The sequence below is a fragment of the Xiphophorus couchianus genome, chromosome 5, assembly GCF_001444195.1.
Source record: "Xiphophorus couchianus chromosome 5, X_couchianus-1.0, whole genome shotgun sequence".
In the NCBI taxonomy this organism is placed as follows: Eukaryota; Metazoa; Chordata; class Actinopteri; order Cyprinodontiformes; family Poeciliidae; genus Xiphophorus; species Xiphophorus couchianus.
In genome coordinates, this window is record NC_040232.1 from 3,391,604 (window position 1) to 3,419,217 (window position 27,614).

The following is a 27,614-nucleotide window of genomic DNA, read 5'->3' on the forward strand; positions in this document are numbered from 1 at the left end:
TTTTATTATTATTATTATGACTTCATTCTGGTGATATGACTTTTTTCTGGCAATATAACTTTATTCTTGAGATGATTTTCTTTTTCTTAGCCTGGCTCTTTATCAGTCCTGGAGAGGGAGGAGATTTTGAACCTTGGTTGCTTAAAGTAGATTTAGGGTCATGGATGACCTTTGACATTGTGGATCCCAGGACTGACAACTGCAGAGTCGACGAGTCGGTAGAAGGGGAAGTGTTGTGTCTCGGTCGGCGCCGCTGGTTTACCAACTTCTGCGGTTCGTTCCAGAGATTCTGCCGGCACGGATCTGTCCAAGAGGTCTTAAGCTGAAACGCACCGTCAGGTTGATAGAAACATTTTATACAAGACATAAACAAAAGGTTCAGACATTTCAGGAACAAAACTTCAAGTCATAAGACTTCCATTTCACAAAAATCAGTTTTACATCAGTTTCTGACCCGGTTTTACTAAAACGCAGCAGAACTTTGGCTCAGTACGGAAAGACAAAGTTCGTCCTGATTAGAAAGATTAAATAAAAAATCCTGTTTTCAGCTTTTTTTGTATACGTGGCTGAGAGCCCAGAAACAAATTGGGTCAGGGACGCAGGGGGGAATAAAAGCAATGAGAGCTGAACTTGGGACCAGAGAAGACCGACGGAGCGCTGAAACCTCTGGGTCCTTTGTTACTGTAAGTCACTTCTAAAAATATTTTTAAAATTCAGCTACTGTGAAAATAACAATTGTTCAGTCTATGAAATATATATTGAGGAAATGGCATTAATCCAGGCATGAACTGTTTTAATCTGGACCTTACAGAATGACTGACGGAGGAAAATAACTCAAAGCAGAAAATACGTGAAAACGTTAAAAAGTTGCCTTTGAATAGTTGCAGTGCTGGAGCTTCCTGTGTGTTTCAGTGGGAGATGTGTAGCTTCCTGTGTGTTTCAGTGGGAGATGTGGAGCTTCCTGTGTGTTTCAGTGGGAGATGTGGAGCTTCCTGTGTGTTTCAGTGGGAGATGTGGAGCTTCTTGTGTGTTTCAGTGGGAGATGTGGAGCTTCCTGTGTGTTTCAGTGGGAGATGTGGAGCTTCCTTTGTGTTTCAGTGGGAGATGTGGAGCTTCCTGTGTGTTTCAGTGGGAGATGTGGAGCTTCCTGTGTGTTTCAGTGGGAGATGTGTAGCTTCCTGTGTGTTTCAGTGGGAGATGTGGAGCTTCCTGTGTGTTTCAGTGGGAGATGTGTAGCTTCCTGTGTGTTTCAGTGGGAGATGTGGAGCTTCCTGTGTGTTTCAGTGGGAGATGTGGAGCTTCTTGTGTGTTTCAGTGGGAGATGTGGAGCTTCTTGTGTGTTTCAGTGGGAGATGTGGAGCTTCTTGTGTGTTTCAGTGGGAGATGTGGAGCTTCCTGTGTGTTTCAGTGGGAGATGTGGAGCTTCCTGTGTGTTTCAGTGGGAGATGTGGAGCTTCTTGTGTGTTTCAGTGGGAGATGTGGAGCTTCTTGTGTGTTTCAGTGGGAGATGTGGAGCTTCTTGTGTGTTTCAGTGGGAGATGTGGAGCTTCTTGTGTGTTTCAGTGGGAGATGTGGAGCTTCTTATGTGTTTCAGTGGGAGATGTGGAGCTTCCTGTGTGTTTCAGTGGGAGATGTGGAGCTTCTTGTGTGTTTCAGTGGGAGATGTGGAGCTTCTTGTGTGTTTCAGTGGGAGATGTGGAGCTTCTTGTGTGTTTCAGTGGGAGATGTGGAGCTTCCTGTGTGTTTCAGTGGGAGATGTGGAGCTTCTTGTGTGTTTCAGTGGGAGATGTGGAGCTTCCTGTGTGTTTCAGTGGGAGATGTGGAGCTTCTTGTGTGTTTCAGTGGGAGATGTGGAGCTTCTTGTGTGTTTCAGTGGGAGATGTGGAGCTTCTTGTGTGTTTCAGTGGGAGATGTGGAGCTTCCTGTGTGTTTCAGTGGGAGATGTGGAGCTTCTTGTGTGTTTCAGTGGGAGATGTGGAGCTTCTTGCTGGTTTTTGGGCTCCTCTGCTGGGGATCCCACGGATCAGTGACCTGCAAAGACCACAGCGATGCTGAAGTGGACTGGTGAGAAAATACCGAACATCAAATTGCAATAATTTGTTACAAGCTGGACTGGAAACCGGCTAACAGCTCAGAATGAATCGCCATGGTAACAACATGATCATGAATTGACAATAAAACCAAATCTAAGTTGGATAAAGTCAACTTCATTGTTTATAAAATTGTTTTTTTTTTATTCTTCATCAGGTACATTTTATACAAGATGCCCTACAACATTCCAACTCCCAGTGGATCCACCCGTGGTACCGAGTATTTCTACATGGACTCGAAGGGAAGGAACCTGGAGTTGAACAACATCAACAGCGCGAACAGCGCTCTGGGAAATACGCTGAGGCCTCTTTTCAAACCCATCAGAAACATGGTGCCGTCTGCTCTTCCATTTCCTACAATCCATTTACATACATGTTCCAGGGCTGAAACGATTAATCGTGATTAATTGATTGTTGAAATAATCTTCATTTAATGTAGTAATCGATTAATCGTTAGCTGGAGACTCAAGAAAAGGGTCATTACTGTCAAAACAAGACATTCAGAGCAGAAATTAAGACAAAACTGTGCAAAGAATTTTCATGTTTTGCATTTAAGATTTAAAAATCTTCTTTGTATGTTTGTTTTACTCAGAACTCCGTACTGTGATACTGTGGTATTGTACATAAACAAATATTTTTTTTCTTATATAAAAAAGAAATTTACTTGTTTTTAAGCTTTTAATCTATTTTCAATACTGTATAAAATAACTTTAAGCAGTTAAATTAAAAATCTTCACAATTTTCCATTTTTTTATTTGATTAATCTTCAGAATAATCGTTACTTGCTAGCTGCAGCCCTAACATGCTCTACAGTTCATACTAATATTCTGTAGATCAGTGGATCAATGCCTCATAATTTTACTGCGACCCGTTGGGCCTTTATCTGTCGAACCGCCAGATAAAGCTTTGCCTGCTGCTGTGCCCGCTAAAGTTCACATGCCACCATGTTCTGGCCCGATTTTCCCTTTTCAGAACGTTCCGAGTTCTAAGACAGACATTTGATGATCGTAAGCGATCATCCCGCGGCGCGTGGTGTGCCAAGACTGATTGAGTTGGATTTTATATTGTTTTTAAACATGTTCTACTCAGAACTCAAGCTACGTAGCTTTAGCTTCACCTGGTTAGCATATGTGAAAGAATGTCATTTTATTGCATTATAGGCAATAAAATGTCTTTTTCTTATTCAAAAAAGGAATTAAACTGTTTATTTTAATCTATTAATGCATTTCTAATATTAAATAAAAGATCTGCAGCATTTTTATTTGATTAATCATCAGAATAGTCATGACGGAGCGGCCACGTCTCCCAACCAGCCTGGACTCCTGCCCTCTGATTTCATGTTCGGTGCCTCAGTTAGTCATTAACAGTGTCTGAGCAGAAATGCTGCAGTCTGTAAACTCTGAACGATGAAGGTTGTGTTTGCAGGACGAGACCTTCGGGTTCATCAGCTACAGTGATCAGCCGCCAGGATGTGACGCCAAGCCAAATAGGTTTGGCCACAGCAAAGGTAGAGGAAGCATTTAATCGCTTTAATATTGATGGGCTATTGCCAATGTCTTTCCACACCTTTCAGCTCTGGAGAAGCTAACTGCTAATACAGAACTGCTAATTTTGATGAAGAGCAGTTAGTTAATGCATCTGTTCAGGATGGCGGCTTCCTTTCCAAGTTTATTAGTATGTCACATTTCAGCAGCAACGCAGTTCAAAGTGCTTTACAGCATTTATCGTATTGTTTATCATGTATTGTGGTAAATTTCTTTTGACTAAGAATTTTGATTTATTGTTGTCACAGTAAATTTCAGTTGATATTTAATCAGAATCAGCCTTTGTTGCCAGTGAACAGAAGCGCAGCGATGTTCGTTTCAGTACAGCCCATTCAAAAAACAACAAAAACACAAACAATATAAAACATGAGCAGAGAGGCTGCAGCCATCATGGGAGGCACTGCGCTTTCATTGGATGAGAATAACAACCTCAGGTTATCTATATTGTCAGGATTGTTATTTTTACTATTTTTTCTCCACTGTTTGCTCAATGAAAGGATCAATAAATATCAATAATTAGGAAGTTTGTTCCAGATAGCAGGAGCATAGAAGCTGAATGATGCTTCTCCATCTTTGCTTCTGGTTCTGGGGATGCAGAGCAGACAGAACCAGAACCAGAAAAGTCTATTTTCTCACTGGAAGGACTTTAAAACTGGGTGATGTTTTCTATCTTCCTGGTTTTAGTCAGAACGCCAGCAGCAGCATTCTGGATCAGCTGCAGCTGGAGGACTGATTTTTTAGGCTGTGAAGACTCTCCTGCAGATAAATACCTGGATGAGTTTTTCTAGATCTTGCTGAGACATTAGTCCTTTAATCCTGTAAATGTCCTTCAGGTGATAAAAGGCCGACTTTGTAACCGTCTTTATGTGGCTTTGAAGGTTCGAGTCAGAGTTCATCACTACTCCCAGATTTCAGGTCATTCATACCAACTCCAAGGCCGAGTCTTCAGTCCTTCAAGAAATTAAATCCATTTTTGCTTCATCTGTTTTTCTGAACCTGTTTATTTTCATATTTAAGTATTCCTGACCTTTGACCCATGTGATGTCAAACGTCACAGGATGGGTTTCATTTCCCATTCTCTGTGATAATGAAAGTCTTGTTTGTTTTTTCCTGCAGGACTCGTGATGGTGGACAGAACCAGTACAGGAGTCTGGATCTTGCACAGCACCCCTAAGTTCCCCTTCAGAAGGGAGCAGGACAACTTCTGGCCAAAAAGCGGGAATAGAAACGCTCAAACATTTATCTGTGTGACGTTCAACTACGACCAGTTCACTACGATAGGTTTGAGTTCAGACAGTATACTGTAGGATTTACTACTGATGAATTATTTCTAATTACACGTTGTTTAATGTTTGCAGGAACACATCTGAAGTACATCAATGCGTTTCCATTTGAACATTATATCCCAGACGATTTTCACGAGGAACTAAAAAATGTCGTGAAATGGACAGAAGGCCCTCCGTACACACCTGATAAGGTTGAGGTCTCAATGTTGACATCCAAAGGGAACCAAGGCTTTCAAATCTTTGCTAAACAAGCCAATGAAGATGAACAGGGTAAGAGTCGTCCTCTCCTGATTGTTCTTTAATATTCGCCGTTTAAAACTCCAACAGAACCAGAACCTATCGCTAAACCAGGAGAGGATGTTCAGTCTGTTTATTGACTAAATAATCTGAGAACTTTTATCAAATAGGTTATGAGAAGATGTCCTGAACGCATCACAGATTTTCATTGGTTTATTTATTCTATTCGTATAGATTTAAAGTAAGTCAGTGTTTCAGCTGTTTTGCAGTCTCGTGGAAGTTTGTTCCAGATTTGTGAACAAACATGTCCATATGTGGGATATGTGTTCATATCCCACATGTGAACATGTATGTATTGCATATGTACATGTATGTATTGCATACACATACACAGCAAAGTATGTGTATGCAACACATACTTTGCTACAGAAGTGTTTCAACGCATAGGATCAAGGTTGCAGATCTCTGTATGGTTGTTTTTGTCTGATTTCTGTGTTCACATCTACACAACAAACTCACCAAAGAGGGAAACCGACTTAAATGGACCCCAACAAGCTGCCTCTTCTTCTTCCAGTTGGAGATCTCTACCTAAGCATTGCCAAGAACATCAAGAGTGACGTCTACGCCCAGACATGGCGCTGCCCGGACGACCAGTCCGACTCCTACTGTCCTGGCGTTTCTTCTTGGTCAGTCATCAACGTCGAAGACCTAATAGTGGGTAACCAGAAGACGTGGAACTCCAACGTGGACCATTCCAAGTGGTGCGTAGCTAAGGATCAGAACAAACACTGGACCTGCATCGCCGACATGAACAGGGCCGTATCTCAGTTCAAGCGGTTCGGCGGGGCGCTCTGCATCCGCCTCGAGTGGGTCCAACGTCACTTTCTGAGATTTGCTAACCATCCTCAGGTCTGTCGGAAACGTCCCCGCCCAGTTTGTGATCCAAACTCTGATGGAGACAATCTTCAAGTTATCGGTTAGATCGGCAGAGTCCACATCGATCGCATCAGATCAATGCTTTTTCGACTTAAGCCTTTCGATCAGAAAACTGGAGATAATTCCAGAATAAATTACTGTTACAATAAAATGCATGTTTCTTCCTGGTTGTTTGAAAAATTACATTTCAATGAAGAAATCAGAAAACCTGATTTTTAAGAAGCTGTCGCTCTGATGTAAACTTCTGAGTAATAAATCACTCAAAGCTCCATGTTTATCTCTGCCTTTATTCCTGTCCTGATTTTCTTGATCTTTAACTCCAGAGGTCAAGAAAAGTTAGAAACACTTTTTGTATCAATGTTAATTTTTGCAAAAATAAGAAACACATTTTTCCATAAAACTGGATTTAGCACCTTTTCCTACATTACAAATTCAGAATAAATTACAAAACATTTTATAGTGATAAAAATGTTTTTATTTTTTCACAGCTCATAAACACAGAAATACATGATAAGAAAGTTCAAAGTGATTTAATTCCCTTGTACAGCTTTAAGAAACAGAAACATTTTCAGGTTTTCATATTAGCGTTTGTTGACAGTTTGAGTGCAAATCTGCATTGAGAGATGAACCAAGAACTGGATAAGACAACAACATGGATTCCCTTTATTGTCTTTAAGCAGTGAGCTTTAAAGATGACCTATTATGCTTCCTTGAACACGTTAGGGTAGACTTATGGCCTATACAAAACATGTTTTGCACAAAATCATTCTTAGATAAGGACATTGTATTTTAGTTTGGGCTGTTTTAGGGGGTCATTACTTTAAATAAAAACAAGCTGCTGTTGGCCACGCCCCCCAACTCAACGTTTACACTCACATGAGAAAATGGCTGCAAACGGATGCAAAATTACATAACTGCACATCTTTGAAAAGCAGAAGTAGAGCCTGATGCACATCCAACAAGAATGCATCAAGTGGTTTCTGGATGGTAAGTCAACAACAAAACTCTTGCCTTTTCCAGCAGCCATTGTACAGCGCATACAGCGGTAAAACCAGCTGCTCGAATGTACTGGAGCTTGGCTCGGGTTGCTAGGTAACGGGCAGAATTCTGCTGGGGTTGCTAGGTGACGGGCAGAATTCTGCTGGGGTTGCTAGGTGACGGGCGGAATTCTGCTGGGGTTGCTAGGTGACGGGCGGAATTCTGCTGGGGTTGCTAGGTGACGGGTGGAATTCTGCTGGGGTTGCTAGGTGACGGGCAGTGCCTACTAATTTGAGATGTTGCATTCACAAAAAACATCAACTTATTGCCAAAACTGACTGAGTGTTTTTAGGCTTTGGGTGTTTTTAGAAGGAGTAGAAACCCAAATGGTCGTATAAAAATGAGCAAAAAGTGAATTTTGCACGATGGGTCCAGTAGGATCAATGGTGCCTCTGAGGAAATACCTGAGACTAGAAAACCTCTGAATCATTTCTGAATGTTATGCTGCTACTCACCAAACAAGATCAATTACAAAAAAATTTAAAGACTAAGATTAAAAACTTCCTGATAGGTTCAACTTTATCAGATACAGTGATTTATGAGCAGAAGGCTTCTCTGTGCAAATTATCTGCCAGGATTGTTTTCAACATATAAAAAGAAACAAAACAACTAGATCTTTTTCTCATCTTTGTGGAGTGGATCAGCCGTACCAGCTGAGATTTAAACCAACCAATCGAACCGTTGATCACTTCTTCGGCCGGAAGTAGAGCTTCTTGGTGAGCATCGAAGCGAAGCACGGTACCTGTTTTTTGCCAATTGCGCTGCGGTCATTGCAGTTCCCGACTCGGCGCATCGAGACCATTCTGTTGACCAACGTGAGCAGCTGCGTGAACTCCAGCGAGCCGCCGTACATCTGGAGTAACTCACACAGATCCTGGATGTACCACGAGCCGTTGATGGTCTCCCTGTGGGAGTAGTAACCTGAAAACCAAAGCGGGAGGCGAGTGAAGGAATCGTCTTTCTGCCCTCCAGCGTTGTGCGCAGGAGCAAAATTTCCTAATGTAAACAATAACATTCAACTGTAAGAAAGCAACAGTGCTACTTTTGACCTGACCACGCCCCTCAGTGCCTTTTGGCTCCGCCCACTTTGTTGGATTTTTCTACATTTGTTTAGGGGGCGGGGCTTATGCTTTCACAGGGGGGTTAGTTACACTTTGACTCATCATTGTCCATTTCTTTTAGTTTATTTTACATTACTTGGCTTCTTTTAAGGTCCACTGGCTCATTACTTAATAAGGATTTAACTGAAGTGCCAAAAAAATATTTTTATTTTAAATATTTATCTGCAAGTGTTGTCAATAATTTCTTCCAATAAAACACAACTACCTTGTCATATTTTAAACTCTTTTGTCAACTTTGAACATTTCTGAACATGGCGGGCTGCAGTTGGACTGAGCTTGCGCCGCCGTCACCGGCGCCGAAAATGGAAAGTTTTCTGAACATAATGCGGACGGCTCACCTTCAGCAACAGAGTAACACATGATGAAATCGGCGCCGGCAGGAAGGGTGTGGATGGCGCAGGCGTCCACCACCGTCTCATTTGTCTTCACGTCGTTGTCCACGGCGTCGCAGGGCGTCACGGGAACGTCATGCTGTTCCCCACGGCAAGCCTTCACACATGGAAACATTCAGACCTTCTGCTGTTTCCTAAACCCAAAGGTTTCACTGCCATGTTTTTACCTGCACAACAAAGATCTTGGGTTTTCCGACGAGGCTCTGGCACTTGTCTCCTTTGAACATGGCGGTGATGTCCTGGATGCTGATCTTGCCGTCGTATGCGTAGACGTGATCGTTCTCGCCGTGGCTAAGGAAGGCGAGCAGGAAGCAGTCGGCGTCTGAATGATCGTCTTCGGCAGCTGGAGGAACAAAATGAAGGTTTGATCAGCAGCTAAAGATCATTTCACATCAAGAGAATACTCCTTCCTTTGTCCAACAATTAGGGTGCATTCACACCAGCCCAGTTTAGTCCACTTTAATCAAACTCCGGTCCATTTGTCTAGAAAGGCAGACCAAACGATTAGAAATAATCGTTTGATCTGCCTACAAACCCCTGGCTTACATATAGTTCTGTATGTGAGCACCAAGTGGACCGGAGACCGGTCCAAAAGCAGGAAGTGGACTACAGCACAGGGTATGTGGTTATTGCTGCAGGGCCCCAACAGGCAAGGAGGGGAACAGGTTTTATATTTAGTTTGGATCGTTTCACTTGGTGAAATCAAACTGTACCAGCTGAAAACGTAACAAATGTTGCAACTTTGGTGTCCAATCGAATCAAGTCTAACGGACCATCAGGGGTGAAAACATCCTTTAAGCTGCAGTAACTTTTATAAAAGAATTCGTTAAAAGCGTCACCATGTCATGAAAGTTCATCAGAACAGGTCGCTCTCCTCTGCCTTCTCTCTTACCTGAAGAAACGCCGGACCACTTCCGACCAAAAACAACCAATCACAGCCTCCTGGTTCTGATTGGTTGTTTCCAGTTAGAACTGGGAGAACTGGAGAAGGCAGAGGAGTTTGATTTTTTTCACAGATTATGTGTCTCATCAACAAAAACATAAAAAATAAACATTTTTAATAAAAGTTACTGCAGCTTTAAATACTTTTATATTTAAAACAAGGAAATAAACTATATATTCTGATAGACAGAAGGTTCCAGTACCTTCATGGATTTTTTCCAGGACGTCCACCAGTTTGTAGTCGTCATAACTCCTGACATCAAAGTTCAGCTCCAGCAGTCTGGAGAGACAGAATGAGCTCGGATAAAGCTGCTGTGCCTGAGCGGCCGGTTCTTCCTGCTTCAGGAAAACAAACCTCCTCTCTAAGTTGTGGCGGTCGGCGTTCGTCCCGTTTCTGGTGTTCAGGCCCAGGCGCCAGAAGAAACGCTCCTGGTTGAAGATGAGAGCGACGCCTCGCCGCTTTCTGGTCATCCTGTATTCCTCCGCAGGATCCAAAACGACGGGGCTGCTGCACAAAGAAACATCAGCACATGAACGATTAATCAGACTGAAAATGATGACTATTGAAATAATCGTCAACTAATATAGTAATCAATTAATCATTAACTGGATATGTTGACTAAAAATAAGGCCATTTTCTAAAATAATAACACACTCAGGGCAGTAATTAAGCCAAAACAATATGTAGCTTTTGCATTATTAAAAAAAAAGTCAAGAAATAAAAGTCAAGATCACGAGAATAAAGTCGTACAAGAATAAAGTCATATGATGAAGTGGCAACATCATCACATTCTCATAATACTACAAATTTATTCTTGTAATTAAATATTCTTATCATTATTTTATTTATTATTTTCTCTAATACTCCATGGAACTACACAGAACTCCTCTAGAGGCAGTTTTAGCTTTACCCGCTTTAAATTATGTAAAAAAAATAAAATAAAAACCTCTTCAACTCCTTCAGCTCCTTAATCATTAATTGCTTCATCAGAATAACAGATCAGCCTTTCACTGTATTCATGCTGAGGTCAGCAGAAAGGCCTGAGCTTTCCTCATCTTGAATTATTTGTTTGTATTTTTATGCATTTCTAGTGTTGTATAAAATAATCTGAAGTGGTTAAATAAAAAATCAGCCAATTCCTTTAAAACTTACTGTCAGAATAATCAATAGAATAAATTGATCACTAAAATAATCGTTAATTGAATGTTGTTAATCTGCAGGTGACAGAAACACAGAATAAAAAGTGATTACCTTCTGAAGAAACCATCCGTCTCCGTTAAACTCTCTGCAGACGCTGCAGAACGAAAAGACATTTCTAAATCAATAACACTCAAAATGCAAAAGAAAAAAGAAAAGAAAGAAAAGTCGACCCGACTCCAGTCACACCCTGCTGACTGGCCTCCCAGTCTGTGCTGGGAAAACGCTGCAGATCCACAGCGAGTCTTTAATCTGTCGCTGGGATTATTCAGCTCATTATACATGAAAGAAACTAAATAATGAAATGATGCAGGAGTCATTTCGGCCAAAACTACCCAAAATGTCTAGATGATTATTCTTCTTCTTTCCTCCAGTCGTTCCCGTTTCTACGAGGTCGGCTGCTTGGCTCAATCACAAACATCCGACTTTATAATCTCAGAGGTAAGAAAACAGACAACATCCAACTTTTAAACAGGACAAATTGTTCTAGAAATTTGTGAGTTTTTGGTGAAAATTTGCTTTTCTTTTTATCTACAGTGGCCCAAATATGCCAGCAACTTTATTATTATTATTATTATTATAAAGTTTCCAGTGAATCTTCTAATCAAAGCTTAAGCGTCTTCAGTCAGAGGCTTCTTCAGATCTGCTGTAATACAGACTGCTACAGGAGATCTTTCCTGCCTACAGCCATCAGTATCTACAACTCTGAAGAAACTTGGATGATATTAGTTACAACATTTATTTTCCCTTTGGATAAATAAAGTATTTTTGAATTCAATCAATCAATTATTAAAAAAAACAAAACAAATACATTTATTGATTAACGTTTTTGCACTATGATGTGGTTTTTCAGCCTTATAAAAATTTATTCATTTGTTATTTAATCAACACAAAATCGACAAAGATTTGCACACATCTGTAGTGGAAAGGCAGCATGATAAAAAAACAGAAAGCAGCTTGTTTTCACACTCATGCATGTTTTTGCACGTCTCCTGCTGCAGGCTGGTGACTTCATCTGCATTTATTACAGCTAAACATTCAGGTGCTTGGTTTTTCCTATGTTGCAATAAACAGAGGTACTTAAACCACAGAGTACACAGAATCAGGATTTACTGGACTAGCATTTCATTTTTAGTGAGTTAAAGATGAAAGTGATCTGCATGGCTGCACAGATTTAGCTCAACGTGAGAAAAAGTAAAAACAGAAAACCGCTTTAATAAATAGGTGCAGTTTTCTGCAGTATATGTTGTTAGTATGTTAAAATATCCATTTAGTTTGGTCATAAATGATTTCGGCACCATAAAAACTTTTCTGAAAGTCTGATAAAATACTTTATAATCTGTGAAATGCGCTAATATGTCATCATTTTTATAATAATAAATAGTTTTTATTATAGTAATAAAAAATCAGCCAAGTTTAATAAAAGTGAATTGATGTGATGTTTTAGTTTTGCTTTTATTTTTAAGAAGATCATTCATGTAGTGGTTACTCACCCACACTGTCAGTGGCTGTGGACGCGCTTCCTGGAGAGGAAGGAGAAACAAATCTCAGAAAAATGATTTACATTCCTAAACCTGTTTAACAAGCTGCAATACGACACCCACTGAGAAGGAAAAAAAGCATTTCAAAAAAATAAAACTATAAAATAATAATAATAATAATAATAATAATAATGCAAAAAAAAATAGCTATTTCTATGACTCTGGAGTTTTACAACATGCTGAGATGAACTGAAACGTGAAACACAGTAAACATCTGGGAACAGATTAGAAGCGAAAATGTATCGCAGTTCAGTTCAGTTGTTCTTGTGACTTTAACTGTTGAGTTTTTTTAAGATAGTTTCAGATTTAAAACATAAACATGTAATAAAGTTGTTCTTTTTACCTGCAATGTCACCTGACATGTTGACTCTTCGTCTTGGCTCGGAGTGGAAAATTGGAAGCTGCTTCCTTAAAACAACCAGCAAAACTAGCTGACACTTAGTCCCGCCCCCGCGATGTGATTGGCTGGAAATTGAAACCGGAGAGAACGATTGGTTGACTTGAATTAAAAAGGAACAAGTCTACGGAAACGACTGGCGAAATCGAACAAGGCGTTTTGTTTTACGGATGTTATGAATCTATCAGCTCGCAGGAGCTTAAAGATTGTAATCAGTTCACTTTACACGTCACTCCATATGTCCACTCAGTTAAAGCAGGGGTGTCCAAAGCGTGGTTCAGGGGCCAAATTGTGGCAATTTAACTGATTTTGTGAGACCAAGAATGCAATATATATGGCCAACAATACAGCAAGTTTTTTTTTTAATTTGGAAACTTAATATATAAAATATTTGGTGGAATGCAAAAGTTTTAATATTTTAATAGTCATGCCCTTTTTATTTTATTTACCCAACGGTGGGACAGGGTCATTGACTTTTTTGTTTTCCACAGAAGCACAAAGCAAAAAAGAATGAAACAAAAACAGGACAATATTTAATTATTTAATGTTAAATGAGCCTTTGGCTGATTTCTATATGTTTCTCCTGATTAATCTGTGATTTTCTGTTCATTTGCTATTGTTTTGTTCAAAATAAAGGGAAAAAAAAATCTGAAAAAAGTATTTCTTTTGTCTTAAATGTCTTATTCTGTCCCCCACCTATCATTAGTGGGGGACAGAATAAGAATAAACTTATTTAGTATCATAATTAGTGTTTCTAATTAATTTGAGCATTGACCCTAGGATAAGTTCACAGGGATTACAAGAACGTTGAGATTAGCATCATGTGAGAATAATCCAGAATAAAAAGCGACACCGTTTGTTATAAGATGTTGCAGAACATTGTTGTGTGCTTTATTGCTGACCTTTGAACTCTGTAAAACCCTTTTTACTGTTTGTTAAAATGTTGTGTCCAGTCAAAACATGAATGAAACCAGTTTCCATTTCATCACAGAAACCTGTGGATTTACAACAATACAATAAATAGTGGATCGCAAAGGGACAAATATTAGCTACCACCTACAAGAAAAATTGTTTATGTTACATTCACTTTGCATTGCAGTGTTTAATTTTAGCCAAAGAGGCTACATCCCTGAGAAAAATCTACATGTTTTCAGAAAAGTTTATTTATCCGGCGTCCGGATTTCAGAGTCTGTTTGTCTGCAGCGCCGTCAGAGCTCCTTCTTCACCTCGTACTGGCACACGCAGGCCTCCCGCTGGCTGTCCAGGTACGGCTTGCAGCCCAGGTGCATGACGGCGTCAAAGAGGAGCTTGACTGCAGACTCACACGCTGCGAAGGGTTGAAGAGCAGAAAAACAAGCAGGAAGATCAGCAAACCATTCAGGATAAGTGTATTAAATATATAAATACTTTCTTGAATAGTTTGAAATATTTTTTAACAACAAAAGAACATCTGGCTGCTCAGGAGTAAAACCTTAAATAATGAGGGTTAGATTTGAATTTCAGCTCATAAGAGCCTGATGACATTTAAAATAAAGCTTTGGCTCCATCTAGTGGACACAATGTGTCAAAACTTTAACCTGCAGCTTTCAGTTTTACTACCTCCTATGGCAACAAGAAATAAATAAGTTTGAAAATTTATTATAAAGTTTCTACAAATGTTATTATAGCTACACGATGGAATAAAATACAATAAATAAATAAATAGTTTTGTTTGAGTCACTCCTGCTATTAAGTTAAAGTGACTTGATTTATGTTAAAACATTCACAGCAAAAATCTAAAAAAAATCCAGTTTTTCTTTTCACATGATCACAAAAAAACTGGATTATCTGAAGTTTTCAAGAAAATTTTTTTATTATAATAAAAAAAAGATGTGATTTAAAAAAAAACATGCCCCTTAATTGTGTGATATTAACTAAACTTTTTACCACAAAATTATTATAAATTATATTATATATAATTATATATTATAAAGGTCATTGTAAATAAGAAAAAAACCCAACATGACAGAGATGTAAATCTCCACCAGAAAACTGGAAAAGTCATAAATTTGCAAGAAAAAAATGTTCACATTTAAAGCTGCAGTATGTAACTTTTATTTAAAAAATGCATCTTTTTTTTTAACATATTTGTTGAAACTATCACCATGTCATAAAACAAGTAATGAAACAAATAATCTGTGCCTTCTCTCAGTGCTAACCAGAAACAACAAATCAGAGCCAGGAGGCGGGTCTTAGCGCTGACAATCACCCACAGCAGATACTGTTATGAATGCTAAGGCTAGTTAGCAAGGACAGCTCATAAATAATTTTCCTGTAACTAAGTTGTTTCTTCACCATTAGGACATTTTGCAGTAAGTACATGAGGGTGATTGACAGCAATAAGACCCGCCTCCTTCGCTTGGAGTGAGCGGTGCATTTCTTCAAGGAGCAGGTGGAAGAAATCAATGTTTTCACAGATTATCTGTATCATCACCTGTCACAAGATGGTAACTGTTTTAACACATATGTAATAAAAACAAACACATTTTTATAAACGTTACAAACGGGAGCTTTAGGTTTTTTGATGGCGGCAGAAGGCGACCTCCAGGCCGACCTCTTACCCTGGACCGTCTGGGACAATCCCAGAGTCCTTTGCACGTTCCTGCAGATGGTCTCCAGGCAGTCCTGGAACTGATCGTCGCAGTCGTGCTTCAGGCGGCCGCAGGAGTCGTAGCAGCGGTCGTGCTGGTTGCAGCATTTGGTCATGGACGGGATTCCCAGGTCGAACTGGAAACGACAGGACGGTCACTGGGTTTACTGGACTCACAGGAAAACAAAGCGTATTTACCAAAACTGAAGCAGATTACATGAAATCCAAAAAGCGGGGAGCCGCATCCGTTGGGTGGAGGGTGCCTGTAGCCGGGACGAGGCATCGGTTTGAATCCTGACAGACAGAAGGAGGAAAGCTGCTGCGTTGAGATGAGACACTGGAATAAATTCACTTCTCAATATTTCTCTTACTTATTGATAGAATTTCTTCAAATCCTAATCACTGTCTTTACGATGCCGTGGTAAAGAATAATGTGGATTTTATTTTTGTTCCCTTGTCCTGACTGACACCTTTGATCTACAAAATTCTTTTACTGTTTTCTGTCTTTAACCCCGAGGTGTCCACATCTTTTTGGTAATTTGAAAATATTCAAGAGATGGGCATAATCTTCCCCCAATTAAAACTGCTAAATAATTTTATTATTAATTATTTTATCCACATTTTCAAAAATAAATCAGACATTGCAATATTTTAAGGGAAAGTAAAGTAAAACTTATTTTAGATCCAAAAAATACTGCATTGTAAAACGGTCATTATGGAGAAAAAAAGAAATACATTTCTGACAGAAAAATTCTGAAATTTTGAGATTAGGCTCAGAAATTTTCTAGAAAAAAAAAAAGAAATATCTGAGTTTCAGAAGTTGAAGATTTCCATTTTTTCTCAGATTAATCTCAACATTTCTGAGGTTTTTTTTCTCTAAATTTTTACTTTTGAAGCTTAGCAATGTCCTTGTTTTATCTAGAACATTTCTGGGATTAATCTAAAAAATTAAAGTTTTTTTCTCGCCAATTTTTGTTTTTTGTAGCTCAGAAATTTCCATGTTTCTTCTACAAAATGTCTCGGATTAATATAAAAAATTCTGAGATTCCTGGAAGAAATTTACTCATTTTTTCTTTTTACAATGGCTTTAAATTATAATTATAGAAAAAAAACATCTCAGATGTTTACATTAATAAAAATAATGTCCAGATTCACACAAAATGATTCCAAGAGCCGCAAAGACTGAAAGCTGTTGGACTCATTTTGTTTTCTAGCAACGCACAAAGCGTTGAGTTGGGTTTTCAAACATGAGCTTAATTATGGATCGGCACAACATCCGAGGGAAGGAGAAACTTGACGGACAGGAAAATACTGGGAGAGTTTGGGGAGATTAGATTTTCTATCTTACTATATCGGGGGAAACAAAAGTATTGCTTTCTGCAAACAGTCTCAAGTTGTTTTTTTGGTTTGCAGAAATTGTTGCTTTGGACCAAACTAAACTTTGTTGATGTCACCCGACATCCAGGTTTCAGCTCCCTCGTTATTTTATGTGTTTTGAACTCTTTTAAACAAAACAGTCGTAACTGGCATAAAACCAAAGAAAAATGGCGGTGAAGTCCTCAGACTCACCATCGCTGCATGAGTACCGACAGAGTCCGTCATCTCCGCCGAACAGGTCCAGCGCTACGTTCAGGTACGTGTCGATCTTGTGAATCCCGTTCCGGATGGTTCTCAGAGTCATCCTCCAGTCCGGGGTCTCCGGTTCTTTCTCACAGGCAGAAACATCTGGGAAAAGTCCGCAGCAGCAGAGCAGACCGAGCAGCAGAACCGGGACGGACAGCAGCGCACCTGGACCCATCATGCCAGCTGAAGTTCTGCCTGACCTCCCGCTGTCATGACATGTCATGTCTGACATGTTTTAGCTAAAAACATACCAGCGATCAGACAATTATCAGTTGTAACATTACTTCCGGGTTTCCAATGTCACGTGATCCTGGACAAACAATCTCGTCACTTTTGGGAATCGTCACAGAGGATCGGTCTTGAATCAGAGTAACGTTTTTAACAGTAAAGGTTGTTAAAAGCGGTTGTTACTAGTTATTAATGAACTACATTACCCACAGTTCACAGCGGCGCAAAAATCCTGACGTTTAACTAAAAAAGTACAGAAGATGATTATTAGGGGTTTAGAGTTTATGTCGCAGAAATCCGAGGAAAACAAGTCGGAATTCTGAGAATAAAGACACAAATTAAAAATAAAAAAATATGAATTTAGTCAGAATTAAAATTATTAAAAAGTCAAAATTCTGAGATTAAAGCCAGAAGTCTAAAGAATCTGAGTTCTGAAATTAGTCAGAACTCCAATTAAAGGCAAGTTTGAGGAAAAATAAATAGAAAAAAAGTCAGAATTCTGAGGAAAAAATAGGTTAGAAATCTGAAATTAGAATTCATTATAAAAAGTCAAAATTTTCAGATTAAAGCTAGAGATCTGAGGGAAAAAAATAATTCTGAGAAAAGGAGAAAATTAGGCTTTCCATCCATCCCAGAACTGTAATCCAAATAACTTAATGCTAAAGATGAGGACTAGAAGCGTTAGCTTTAAAATGCAGGTTTATGACTTTAATATATTTAATCAAAACATTTCCTCTCAGCTTCCTCCATCTGCAAAATTTAAAATATTCCAGGTAAAATTTTGTTTCTGTGTAAAAACTGTGCTACAGCACCCCCTGCTGGATGGATGTCACATTGAAAATTCACACTCATTGGTTTTAGCTTTTGAGAAATTTGACTTTAGTCCCAATGATAAACATAGCTTTATAAAAATGCTTCTTAGTATCCTTATTAACCTCGAGGAATCCAATCATTTGCAGAAAAAAAACTATTCCTGCTTATCAAACTCCAGGAAATCCACACAGACATAGAAGCAGAGAACACTGTACATCCAGACTACAGTACCAGTTTGACTTTATTTAAATGATCAGGCCAGCACTGCAGAGAAAATCAGTTTCTTCTAGAGTTACTTAAATATGTGCCAAAACTTTTAAACATTCAAAAATGAAAGTGTACAACCATTAATGGATGAAGATGTTGATGTGCACCGATTTCCACTTTTAACCTGAATTCAATTTTGCAGAAGAAAATCCAAATAATTAATTTTCTCCACAAAAAAACAAAACAAAAAAACCATCCAGACTCTGTTGCTCCTTCATGATATGGATGTCAGTGAAGAACATCTCAGAAACAATGCCGAAATCTCACCGTTAAATCTACAACCAGGCGTCCGGGTCCTTCTGGCTCAATAAAAATAAGTCTGGTCTAAGTATTGGTCGGTGTGCAGACCAGTTCGTTACGATGCAACAAGGCGATTCCTGGGATCAGGCTGGAATGAGGAGGAGGAAGAGCCGTTCGCAAACAATAAGACGCTTTTTAACCTTAAATAATTTAATAATCTTTTGCTCCTATCGTAAAGCCTCTCTGTTTAAAAAAAACAAACTTATACATCTATTCATATATTCACATTTTCTACAATCTCATCCGCCTCGGAACAGGTTGTTTAGTCTGTCCAGCTCCTTGCAGTTCTCCATCGTCATAAGCTCCGCCTTCTTCCGCATGCGGTCGTCTCTGTAGACCTTCGCCGCGTAAAGCAGGTCCGTTTCTGCAGGAGAAAAACAGCGTTAAGACGGCGAGAACGAAGGAGACGTTACAGGACAAAGCGTCGGTTACTGACTCGTCTGTCTCTCCTTCCAGCAGGTGTTCCTGACGTTCGTCACGTAGTCTTCTTCTACGTTTTTCTCTATTTGCTGCAGAGCCGAGCCTTTAAACTCCGATTTGAAATCCCGAGTGACGTAATAATCGACACGCAGGTTGTCTGTCTGCCTCTTCACGGTCTGACCCGTCGACCTGGAACAAGACGGAGGACAACACAAAAATATTTAGTCTAACTTATTGAATGACATGAATGAAAACACTAAGATATATTTAGATGTATGTACAAACCCTTTTTATTTAAACCAGACAATAGAGACGCAAATCTGTCAAGAGTCCAGCGAGTCGATTCTGACTTTTAGGGTCACGATTGAATTCAGAAACCAATTTTTCTATTGAAACGGTTTGGAAATTTTGTTTAAAATATGCTTACAAAGCAGCAAACAGTTATTTGAAGCTGCTGGAGCCTCTGGAGCCTCAAGGTGGAGGATTCTCCAGAGGCTTGCGGTGCATGAACCTACTATTGGGCCCCTAACCAGAGCTCACAAGCAGAACCGGTCCCAGTGGGCCCAGCCCTACATGAAGATTAATTTTCAAACAGACTTGTTCACTGATGACTGATGTGCAACCCTGGATGGTCCAGATGGACGCAGTAGTGGATTGGTCACAGCCCAACACGGCTGTGACGTCAGCAAGGAGGAGGTGGCGTCATGCTGTGGGCTGAAATCACGGGGAGAGAGAGAGAGAGAGAGCTGGTCGGCCCCTTCAGAATCCCTGAAGGTCTGAAAATGACCTCAGCAAAGTATCTGGACTTTCTGACTGATCACTTTCTGTCATGGTTCAAAAAGAAGAGCCGAATCTTCAGTAGCAAAATCATCTTCATGCATGACAATGAATGCTGCAAAGAATACCACTGTGTCATTGACCTTACCAAGCTCCGCCCACAACCGACCCACGTGACCACAAGTCTCACATGCAAAGCCTCACGGCGCGTTGTTTCTATGTAAACATGACTGATTAGTGCATCTGGATTTTCACAACATATCAGCTACTAAATGGACAGAGGAACTAACAAGTTCATGTCATCATCTGGGAGGAGGTTACTGGTTTCTCAGTCACAAGCTGGTTGCAAACCTGAGGCCAGCAGGTGTCTGTCAGTTATGGTAGATCTGAACTTTGACCTCAATATGAGAAGCTACAGACTGATGGGAGGAACCAAAGGTAAAGGCAAATCTTCTGAAGTTGGGATATAATTAATTTAATTTCACATAATTATCGCGGTAGAAGCCATTTGTTTGTTAAAATTTTATGAAATATATTTGTTCTATTTGATGTTTGTTGTGAATGACGTAAACTCACAAACTAACGAGGTAATTAGTCCAACGGTTAGAAACTACAGCGGCTGTAATGAGCCACAGCAAAGGGAAACAAAGGTAAAATAACCTGAACAGGTGATCAACTCAAAACCACTCCTACCTTTTTACTCTCTCTCTGTAGTTTAAGCACACCTGTTACCGTGGCAACCGCCTGCACCCCGCAAGACGAGCAAAGATTACGTTAAAAACAACATTCAGTCCGTTACGATATCAAGTTTCCAGGCTTGATATTTATTTATCGATTATTAATCAGCGCTTCCCTGAACACAGCGATGGTTGATTGACTAGCTGTACTTGGTGCTAACGTGGCTAACAGGAGTAACAGTTTAGTCCAAAGCCTTTTCTGCTAAAATAAAATCTTTAGTGTATGTCAGATACAGACACATTGCATATTGATCTGTTTAGCTACGTAAGACTGTGTAGCAGACAGGCTTCAAGGTGTAGAGGTTGTATCAGTTCTGCTATTATGCTGTTCTTAGCTGACGGGAAGCTAAGTGTGTTTGTGAGACGGCCATGTAGAATGGGCATCAGCCAATGAAACGCGGCCCTGTGGTAAGGTCCATTGGCTGCTATGGGCATAAAAGGGGAGGAAGGTGTGGTCACCATCCTCCTCTGACCTCTGACCTCAACCCTATTGAGAACCTTTGGAGTTTCCTCAAACAGAAGATCTGAATCCAGTTCATATCAACCAGCAGCTCTGGGAAGGTTTTTCTGACATCCAGCAAAGAAATTCAAGCAGAAACTTTCCACAAACTCACAAGTTCAATGGATGCAAGAATTGTGCTGTGATATCAAAGAAGGTCCAAAGTTAACATGGAACTTGGTCTGTTAAGATGTTTTTGATTGAAATAGCTTTTGATTTTAGTACATGTGACCACTTAATGCTGCACATTCAAAGAATGACCGTTTGCAGTTCTTTATAATCCATAAAATGTTTAGAAAATCTGCTGTGCATAATAATTTCGAACAGTGAATTTTGAGTTTTTTATTTTTGAAAAAAATACTGTTCAGTAAAATTTAATTTAATTTTGATTTGAAAATTATACTGACCATCATTTGCATTGACCATTTAAGAAAATCTGAGAAAATATCACTTGCATAATAATTTGGAACACGGTGTATATAAAAAAAAATAGATTTAAGGATAAAATTCTGTAAATTAAATTATCAGTATTATGCCAACTTATCTGTGTGCTTTTTCTAAAACAAAAACAATAATAATAACAATGATACTACTAATAATAATAATATAATTTCTATATGTATATTTCTATATATAAATATATTATTTATAAAATATAATTTCTCAGAATTCTATTTTACTGGAATGTACAAAATAAATAATTTCATAAATACATATACAAAATATTTCAAATGAAAAATATACAAAATGATTATTTCAACTCAACTTTGTCGAATTGAAATAAACAACAACAATATTATTGTTTATCGCAAAAAGTCTGGAACAGTTTATCATCCAGCAAAATTTGTTTTCATGACAGGAGCATTTGTGTTTCACTTCTTATCACTTTTATCATTATCTCCATAGTTGCACAAAATATTGTAATGAAACTAAGTCCATATGGCCCGCTCCCTGCCTCTGTACTAGTTTAGTTCCTGTTTATTACAGCCACGCGTAGCATCTGATGAAATTACACTTTTTAGCCTAATTGGTTCGCTCCCAATAGACAGAAACATTCCATGTTCTTTTCTGTGACATTTTAAAAGTTGGATTAGAAACCCAGCTGTGTGCAGACGTACGGTCTGGAGTAGAGGCTGTACGGCGGAGGGGAAACCATCATCTGGCTCAGAATCGAGACTAAAATCAGAACCACGATGGGCATCAGCTGGATGAACATCGAGAAGCCGCCCTGCAGAGAAACAGAGATGACATCTGTAAGATGGAAGCGATTCCGAGACAGAAACCAATCTGAAATGAATCGGCGTACGTCTCCTCGCTCCTCGGTCCGCGCCTGGCGGTCGTTGTGATGGCTGTAACTCGTCCTGCCGTTGGTGAACGTGTGAGCGCTGGCTGCAGACAGAACATCACAGCTGGGGTCAGAAACCTGCCGCCATGTTGTCCAGACGACAGCGGCTCTCTACGTTAGCATAAAATATCTAACAACCATCCTGACAAAAATCATGAGGGAAACAAAAGATTTGTTTCTACATAGGCAATTATCAGGGATGCATCGATATGGAAATCTGGGCTGATGCAATATCTGGACTGGGAGCTCATCAGACTGTGCAGCAAGAGATATTTGTGGTATTTATCTGTATTAGTATGATTAAATTATTAAAAACAAACAATGGTTGCTTAAATTTGAAACTCAGTTTCAAAGTCTTGTTTGAACAAAAGCATCATTGATTAAAATAATCAACACACTAAGATTGAAAAGACCGTTTCATTCCTTAAATGCCCAGTGGATCTAATTAGCATCAAACCTAAATTAAAATTAATGGTGGGTGCAATGTTCAAATTAATGTTCAATAAAAAAATGCTTTTTGGAAAACTTAATATAAATTCAGGCATTAAGAGGTTAATGTTGGTGAATTGTGTTTCTGTAGCAACGATGAGACTAATGGTGCGTTCATGGACTGTTGTCTTACAGGAGGGGAAGCCGCCGCCGAAGAACATGTTGAAGAGGTCTTCAGGCGTGACGTCGGCCTCAAAGCCCCGGTGGAAGTCGAAGCCGCCGCCATGGGATTGGCTCGGGCTGCTGGGCTCCTCCCCGCCCGTCACGTCGTACTGCCGCCGCTTCACCGGATTGCTCAGAACCGCATACGCATTCCCAATCTCTGAAGGGAAGAAAGCAACAAATACCCAGCAGGTTAGAGGTAATGGCACTACCTGGTCACCAAGGAGAAAAAATAACAGATTCATTCTTCTATCAGTTGTGAAATGAAGGTCAGGTGTTCAGTTCATCCTTCCACTTAACTTTCCACTTGGCTAAATCTCAACAATTGTCCCTATGATAACATTTTCATGTTAAAAATAATATTTTAATTGGCCTGATGTAACATTATAGTTTTCTCAGAATCAAAATTTGGGGTTTTTATTGCCTCCAAGTCCTAATGACAAAAACGTAACAGAAATAAACACATAAAATGTGTTTATAAATCTATTTTTACATTTCACTTTACAATTTTATTGTTAATCTATTTATCAGTAAAATGTTGAATTAAAAATGCATCATTTTGCTCTAATTTTCCAACATTATAATAATGTGTATTAAAGTAGACAAAAGCTGATCTGCATGTAGAAAACAAACAGTTTCTTCAGCGCGCAGTGAGTTACTTTTAAAGGCCTCCGTTGCTCCCGGTGCGTGGTTTTTGTCTGGGTGGAACTTGAGAGCGAGTTTCCTGTACGCCTTCTTCAGGTCGTCGTCTCCGGCTTCTTTGTTCACACCCAGAACTTCGTAATAATCCTTACAACTCTTTATTCTGCAGGACAGAAACATGGAGAGAAAGACCCAAACGTCAGGTTTAAACCTCTGTGATCATCTGTAGAACTCAGATGTTTCTCTGCCTTGATCGGTTATTTTCTGAAAACAGGCTCATGTGCTACAGCAGAGAACCGCTGGTGGTCCTCACAAACACAGAAAAGAAACAGAAAAACAACAAACTACACCAACACTATCTTTACTCTTGCTTTATTACGACTTTATTCAGATAATGACTTTATTTTTGTATTATTTTTACTTTGCCATATGACTTTATTCTCAAGTTATTATGACTTTATTGTAATGGCTGGTTTCATATTATTTTGGCTTCATTTTCATATTATTTTAACTTTATTTTCGTAATATTTTGATTTTGTTGTATTTTTTACACTCTACTTTTGTATTATTTTAACTTTATTGTCATATTAAGTTTTTGTCTAAATAATCTCGACTCATCTTGTTGATGTTGAAGACTCAGGAGAAAGTTGAGTTCAGGATCGGCCGTTCTGTGTTTCCACCAGAGGTCTGTGGATAATCTGATTTATTTTTAGATGCTTTTTCCCAGATAAAGAGTTTTGAGTTTTATAAAATCAGGATCCAGGTAACTGATGGTTCCTGAAACTGAATCAGGAAATGCTTCAGCAGCTAAACGCCGTTTTGTTTTGTTTTATCTTCTTACAACAGATTTATTAAATCTTCCAGCAGAACTTTACAGAATAAACTTCAGATTATATAATGAAACAAGTATAAACCATCTATCACTGTTTTTTTTATGTTCGTTTCAGTCGCCTGGTTTCCACCGTTAGCGTCTCTCAGCGCCGCCTCGCGGGAAGAGCCAAAGATAAACTGGTTCCCATGGCAACGGCTACACACACACACACCACACACAGGCGGGGTTCAAGGTTCATATTGAAAGTGTTTCTGCGCTGATCCTCCACTCTCACCTGCGGACTCCCTCCACCTGCTCGTCTGTGAAGCTTTTGGAGTCGCCTCCCGCCGGTTCCTGACTCTGTCCTCCCGCCTGCGACGTTTCCGAGCAATCTTTGGGCCGCCGGCGAAACGCGCCGTTACCCGCCGAGCTCCCATTCCTCGTTAACGAGTCCAACAGAGCTGGAGAAAACCAGAAACAGGAAAAATACGGGTAAAATAAAATGGAACGAAGCATTCAGCGAGGCGCAGAGCTTCAAAATTATGAAATATTGATACAGATTTAATGGAAAAGTTAAAACTGGAAATCACTTTTTCACACAGGAACATGTTGGGTTTTTTCTCCTTTAATAACAAACTTTCATTTAAACAGATATGCAAAAATAAGATAAAACAGGAGAACAGGAAGGGTGTAAATACTTTTTATCCCACTGATAAAAAGTTGTAGAAACAGCAAAATGTTTTTCTCAAGCTTTCAATCATTAATCAGATCAGTTTCTGTTTTACTGGAATGTTTTATTAAAATAAAGAGGAACTGGTAAATAAAATAAAATGAAACAAATCGTTACATTTGGGGCAAAGCAACAAAATGAATGGATGGATGCATTATAACAGTTTATTTTTTCTTTAATTCCTCCTGGAAATGGAAACATTCAAACTTTCTTTTTGTTCTTATCTCATCTAAACCTATAAAATCTTCCAGTCTGTCTATACAGCCTAAACCACAGCATAGCAACATGTTACAGTAACAGATTATTAGTGCAACATGCTGTCATGCAGACGTTTGACCCACCTGGACGTGTTAGCCTGTGTTAGCCTAAGTTAGCCTGTGTTAGCCTGCCTGTTTTCCTGCCATGTGTCCAGGATTACCAAAGCTCAGTGGGCCAATCATTCGATTAAAGGATTTGCCTCCTTCCTGGCTAAAGCTAACCACTAGTCCGCTACCAAACCTGCTGGTTCTGAACTATGACCCCCAATGTATCCGAAAGTGAAATTAGATCTAAACCCAACTTAATAAATCAACAGACATTAGCCTCTGACCTGATGGATTGATTGGTAAATAAAAAATAAGAATAAGGTTATTGCTGTGAAACTAAGCAGAGCTGAAGAGGATTAGAGCCACAGGAAAAACAAAACCTTTTACTCTGAATTCTGAGAATATAAATCTGAATTAATAAAGAAAAAAAGTCAGAATTATTAGGGGGGAGAAGTCACAATTTAGGCGAGAAAAAACAGATTTAACAGGAAAGAAAAATCAGGATTAATAGAAAAAAGTCAAAACTATTAAGAAAGGTCAGTTTCTCTAAAGTTAAAATTGAAAAAAGTCTGAATTAAGTGGAAAAAAGTCAATTTATGCAAATTCAAATCGATTTAAAAAAAAACATTTTATTGATCCCAAAGGGAAATTAAATATGCAGGGACAAAGTAAAAATTAATAGAAAAGAAAAGTCGAAATTAATAAGGAAACAGTCAGGTTTATTAGCAAAAAATATTCATAATTAATGGGGGTCAAAAGTCAGAAATTATGGGGGAAAAGTTCCCAATAAAGAATAAAGATAGGTAAAAATATTTCACCCCCAACAAGAACAAAAGTCAATTTTGAGATTTATATCCGAGATTAAAGTCAGAATCTCTGTTTTCTATTACCCAAATCTTCTTCCGCATGACATAAATTAAATTCACTAAAAAGTGAATTAAACCTAGAGTTTAAAACGCCTGTTTCCCTTTAAATTGAGCACAAGCTATGCTAGGTTAGGCCAAAAGCTCAGCTGGCTAACTGGGATCTTTGTTACTAAATTTACCAGAATCACAAAAGTTACTTTCTATCAGTAAAGGAGCCCAAACGGATGTTTGTGATCATTTTAGTCCATCCAGAGTTTGGATGGACTAAAATGGTAGAGAACATTAGCTACATGCTAACAGCAGGTTGATTCATACAGACAGGAGCTAAGCTAGCCTCCTCCCAGGCTAACCTAGCCTAGCCTCACCTCTAGCTCTGTCGGTCGGGTACAGTTTCTCCGCTTTGTTGAGGAACTTGAAGGCTTTATCTTTGTCTCCTGCTTCCAGGGCTTTTGTGGCGATGTTGATACATTTCTCGGCTTCGTCTCTGTTCCCTTCCATCTTCTTTTTCCTCTTCCTCCTCCCCCTGCAGTCAGCTGATTAGCTCAAACCACGTGACCACTGACAGGTAAACCGAGGCGGTGTTCTGACTATCTGTGCTACCTCGTCAGATTTTCCTACCGTAGCACGGATAGATGGCTGTCTATCTGTCGGTGCTACCCGTCTAAAACTTCTACCGTAATTATTGGATAACATTATTTGAGGGACGAGACCGAAGCTTAGGAGTTATGCTTAGCATGTGATCGGAATAATTTATATACACGACAAAACCACAAAAATATCACTTCCTTCATCAGAATATCCTATCCGTTTAAAATGAAAAGTTATCGCAGTTTTTATACACTAATCCTTTTAGAAAATATTTTAAACACAGAGGTGTTTGTAAGAATAAAACAGTATCAGACAGGGGAAAACAAGTTTTTATTGAAATTAAATAAAACACAAAGACAGATAACCGCAAACCTTTTAGCGCATTAACACGTTGTGTCTGTTATCAAATGCAGCGCAGCCACCGAACTGCGCAGGTCACTGTGCGCCTGAAATGATATACGGTAATACTACAGCCCTATTACACAGCTTAAACATCTCACATAATGCTAAACAGAGCCAACATGCTCCATTTAGCACAGTAAGTAATGAATCTGTGTTTTCTTTGACGAGACAAGATATGAGAACAATGAGCATCTCCATTAATTACACTGAATTATCTTTGACCTGCTTCAAAATAAATATTTACAACCTGACACAAATA

General features: G+C 39.1%; 4 protein-coding genes across 5 annotated transcripts; 1 reads left to right on the forward strand and 3 right to left on the reverse strand.

Annotated features, from left to right (window-relative positions):
* The first annotated feature begins 556 nt into the window (after positions 1-556).
* LOC114145165 (deoxyribonuclease-2-beta-like) lies at positions 557-6,364 on the forward strand. 2 transcript variants are annotated; one of them, XM_028018607.1, is made up of 7 exons: positions 557-683; positions 1,967-2,064; positions 2,248-2,422; positions 3,516-3,597; positions 4,751-4,915; positions 4,993-5,190; positions 5,732-6,364. In XM_028018607.1, the coding sequence occupies exons 1-7, from the start codon at positions 618-620 to the stop codon at positions 6,136-6,138; spliced, it is 1,191 nt and encodes a 396-aa protein (XP_027874408.1). In that variant the 5' UTR covers positions 557-617; the 3' UTR covers positions 6,139-6,364. The 2 variants fall into 2 exon arrangements, with proteins under 2 accessions (XP_027874408.1, XP_027874409.1); XM_028018608.1 differs by having other exon boundaries at positions 636-683; positions 1,936-2,064.
* Positions 6,365-7,619: 1,255 nt separating this feature from the next.
* Positions 7,620-12,802, reverse strand: LOC114145166 (caspase-6). Its single transcript, XM_028018609.1, has 8 exons — positions 12,669-12,802; positions 12,278-12,307; positions 10,839-10,881; positions 9,942-10,094; positions 9,790-9,866; positions 8,812-8,987; positions 8,591-8,741; positions 7,620-8,052 (listed from the first exon to the last, which is right to left on the reverse strand). The coding sequence occupies exons 1-8, from the start codon at positions 12,685-12,687 to the stop codon at positions 7,817-7,819; spliced, it is 885 nt and encodes a 294-aa protein (XP_027874410.1). The 5' UTR covers positions 12,688-12,802; the 3' UTR covers positions 7,620-7,816.
* A 580-nt stretch (positions 12,803-13,382) lies between these two features.
* Positions 13,383-17,362, reverse strand: pla2g12a (phospholipase A2, group XIIA). The gene is made up of 4 exons (XM_028018718.1): positions 16,921-17,362; positions 15,569-15,645; positions 15,323-15,488; positions 13,383-14,049 (listed from the first exon to the last, which is right to left on the reverse strand). The coding sequence occupies exons 1-4, from the start codon at positions 17,204-17,206 to the stop codon at positions 13,931-13,933; spliced, it is 648 nt and encodes a 215-aa protein (XP_027874519.1). The 5' UTR covers positions 17,207-17,362; the 3' UTR covers positions 13,383-13,930.
* An 869-nt stretch (positions 17,363-18,231) lies between these two features.
* Positions 18,232-26,918, reverse strand: dnajb14 (DnaJ heat shock protein family (Hsp40) member B14). Its single transcript, XM_028018717.1, has 8 exons — positions 26,731-26,918; positions 24,760-24,925; positions 23,671-23,816; positions 22,983-23,171; positions 22,322-22,404; positions 22,134-22,243; positions 19,019-19,191; positions 18,232-18,946 (listed from the first exon to the last, which is right to left on the reverse strand). The coding sequence occupies exons 1-8, from the start codon at positions 26,861-26,863 to the stop codon at positions 18,822-18,824; spliced, it is 1,125 nt and encodes a 374-aa protein (XP_027874518.1). The 5' UTR covers positions 26,864-26,918; the 3' UTR covers positions 18,232-18,821.
* Positions 26,919-27,614: the final 696 nt, after the last annotated feature.

Bases quoted from the DNA above. Each gene is read 5' to 3' on its own strand.
- LOC114145165 (XM_028018607.1), top strand. From the start codon at position 618: ATGAGAGCTGAACTTGGGACCAGAGAAGACCGACGGAGCGCTGAAACC. The intron at 3,598-4,750 runs GTAGAGGAAGCA...TTTTTCCTGCAG, and splicing joins TAGGTTTGGCCACAGCAAAG to GACTCGTGATGGTGGACAGA. The intron at 5,191-5,731 runs GTAAGAGTCGTC...TTCTTCTTCCAG, and splicing joins AGCCAATGAAGATGAACAGG to TTGGAGATCTCTACCTAAGC.
- LOC114145166 (XM_028018609.1), bottom strand. The intron at 10,095-10,838 runs GTAATCACTTTT...TTCTTTGTGCAG, and splicing joins ACGGATGGTTTCTTCAGAAG to CAGCCCCGTCGTTTTGGATC. The intron at 9,867-9,941 runs GTTTGTTTTCCT...CTGTCTCTCCAG, and splicing joins CGCCACAACTTAGAGAGGAG to ACTGCTGGAGCTGAACTTTG.
- pla2g12a (XM_028018718.1), bottom strand. From the start codon at position 17,206: ATGTCAGACATGACATGTCATGACAGCGGGAGGTCAGGCAGAACTTCA. The intron at 15,646-16,920 runs GTGAGTCTGAGG...TCTGTCTGTCAG, and splicing joins TCGGTACTCATGCAGCGATG to GATTCAAACCGATGCCTCGT. The intron at 14,050-15,322 runs GTAAGAGGTCGG...AACCCTTCGCAG, and splicing joins ATTGTCCCAGACGGTCCAGG to CGTGTGAGTCTGCAGTCAAG.
- dnajb14 (XM_028018717.1), bottom strand. From the start codon at position 26,863: ATGGAAGGGAACAGAGACGAAGCCGAGAAATGTATCAACATCGCCACA. The intron at 24,926-26,730 runs GTGAGGCTAGGC...GGTTTTCTCCAG, and splicing joins CCCGACCGACAGAGCTAGAG to CTCTGTTGGACTCGTTAACG. The intron at 22,244-22,321 runs GTACGCCGATTC...GTTTCTCTGCAG, and splicing joins GGACCGAGGAGCGAGGAGAC to GGCGGCTTCTCGATGTTCAT.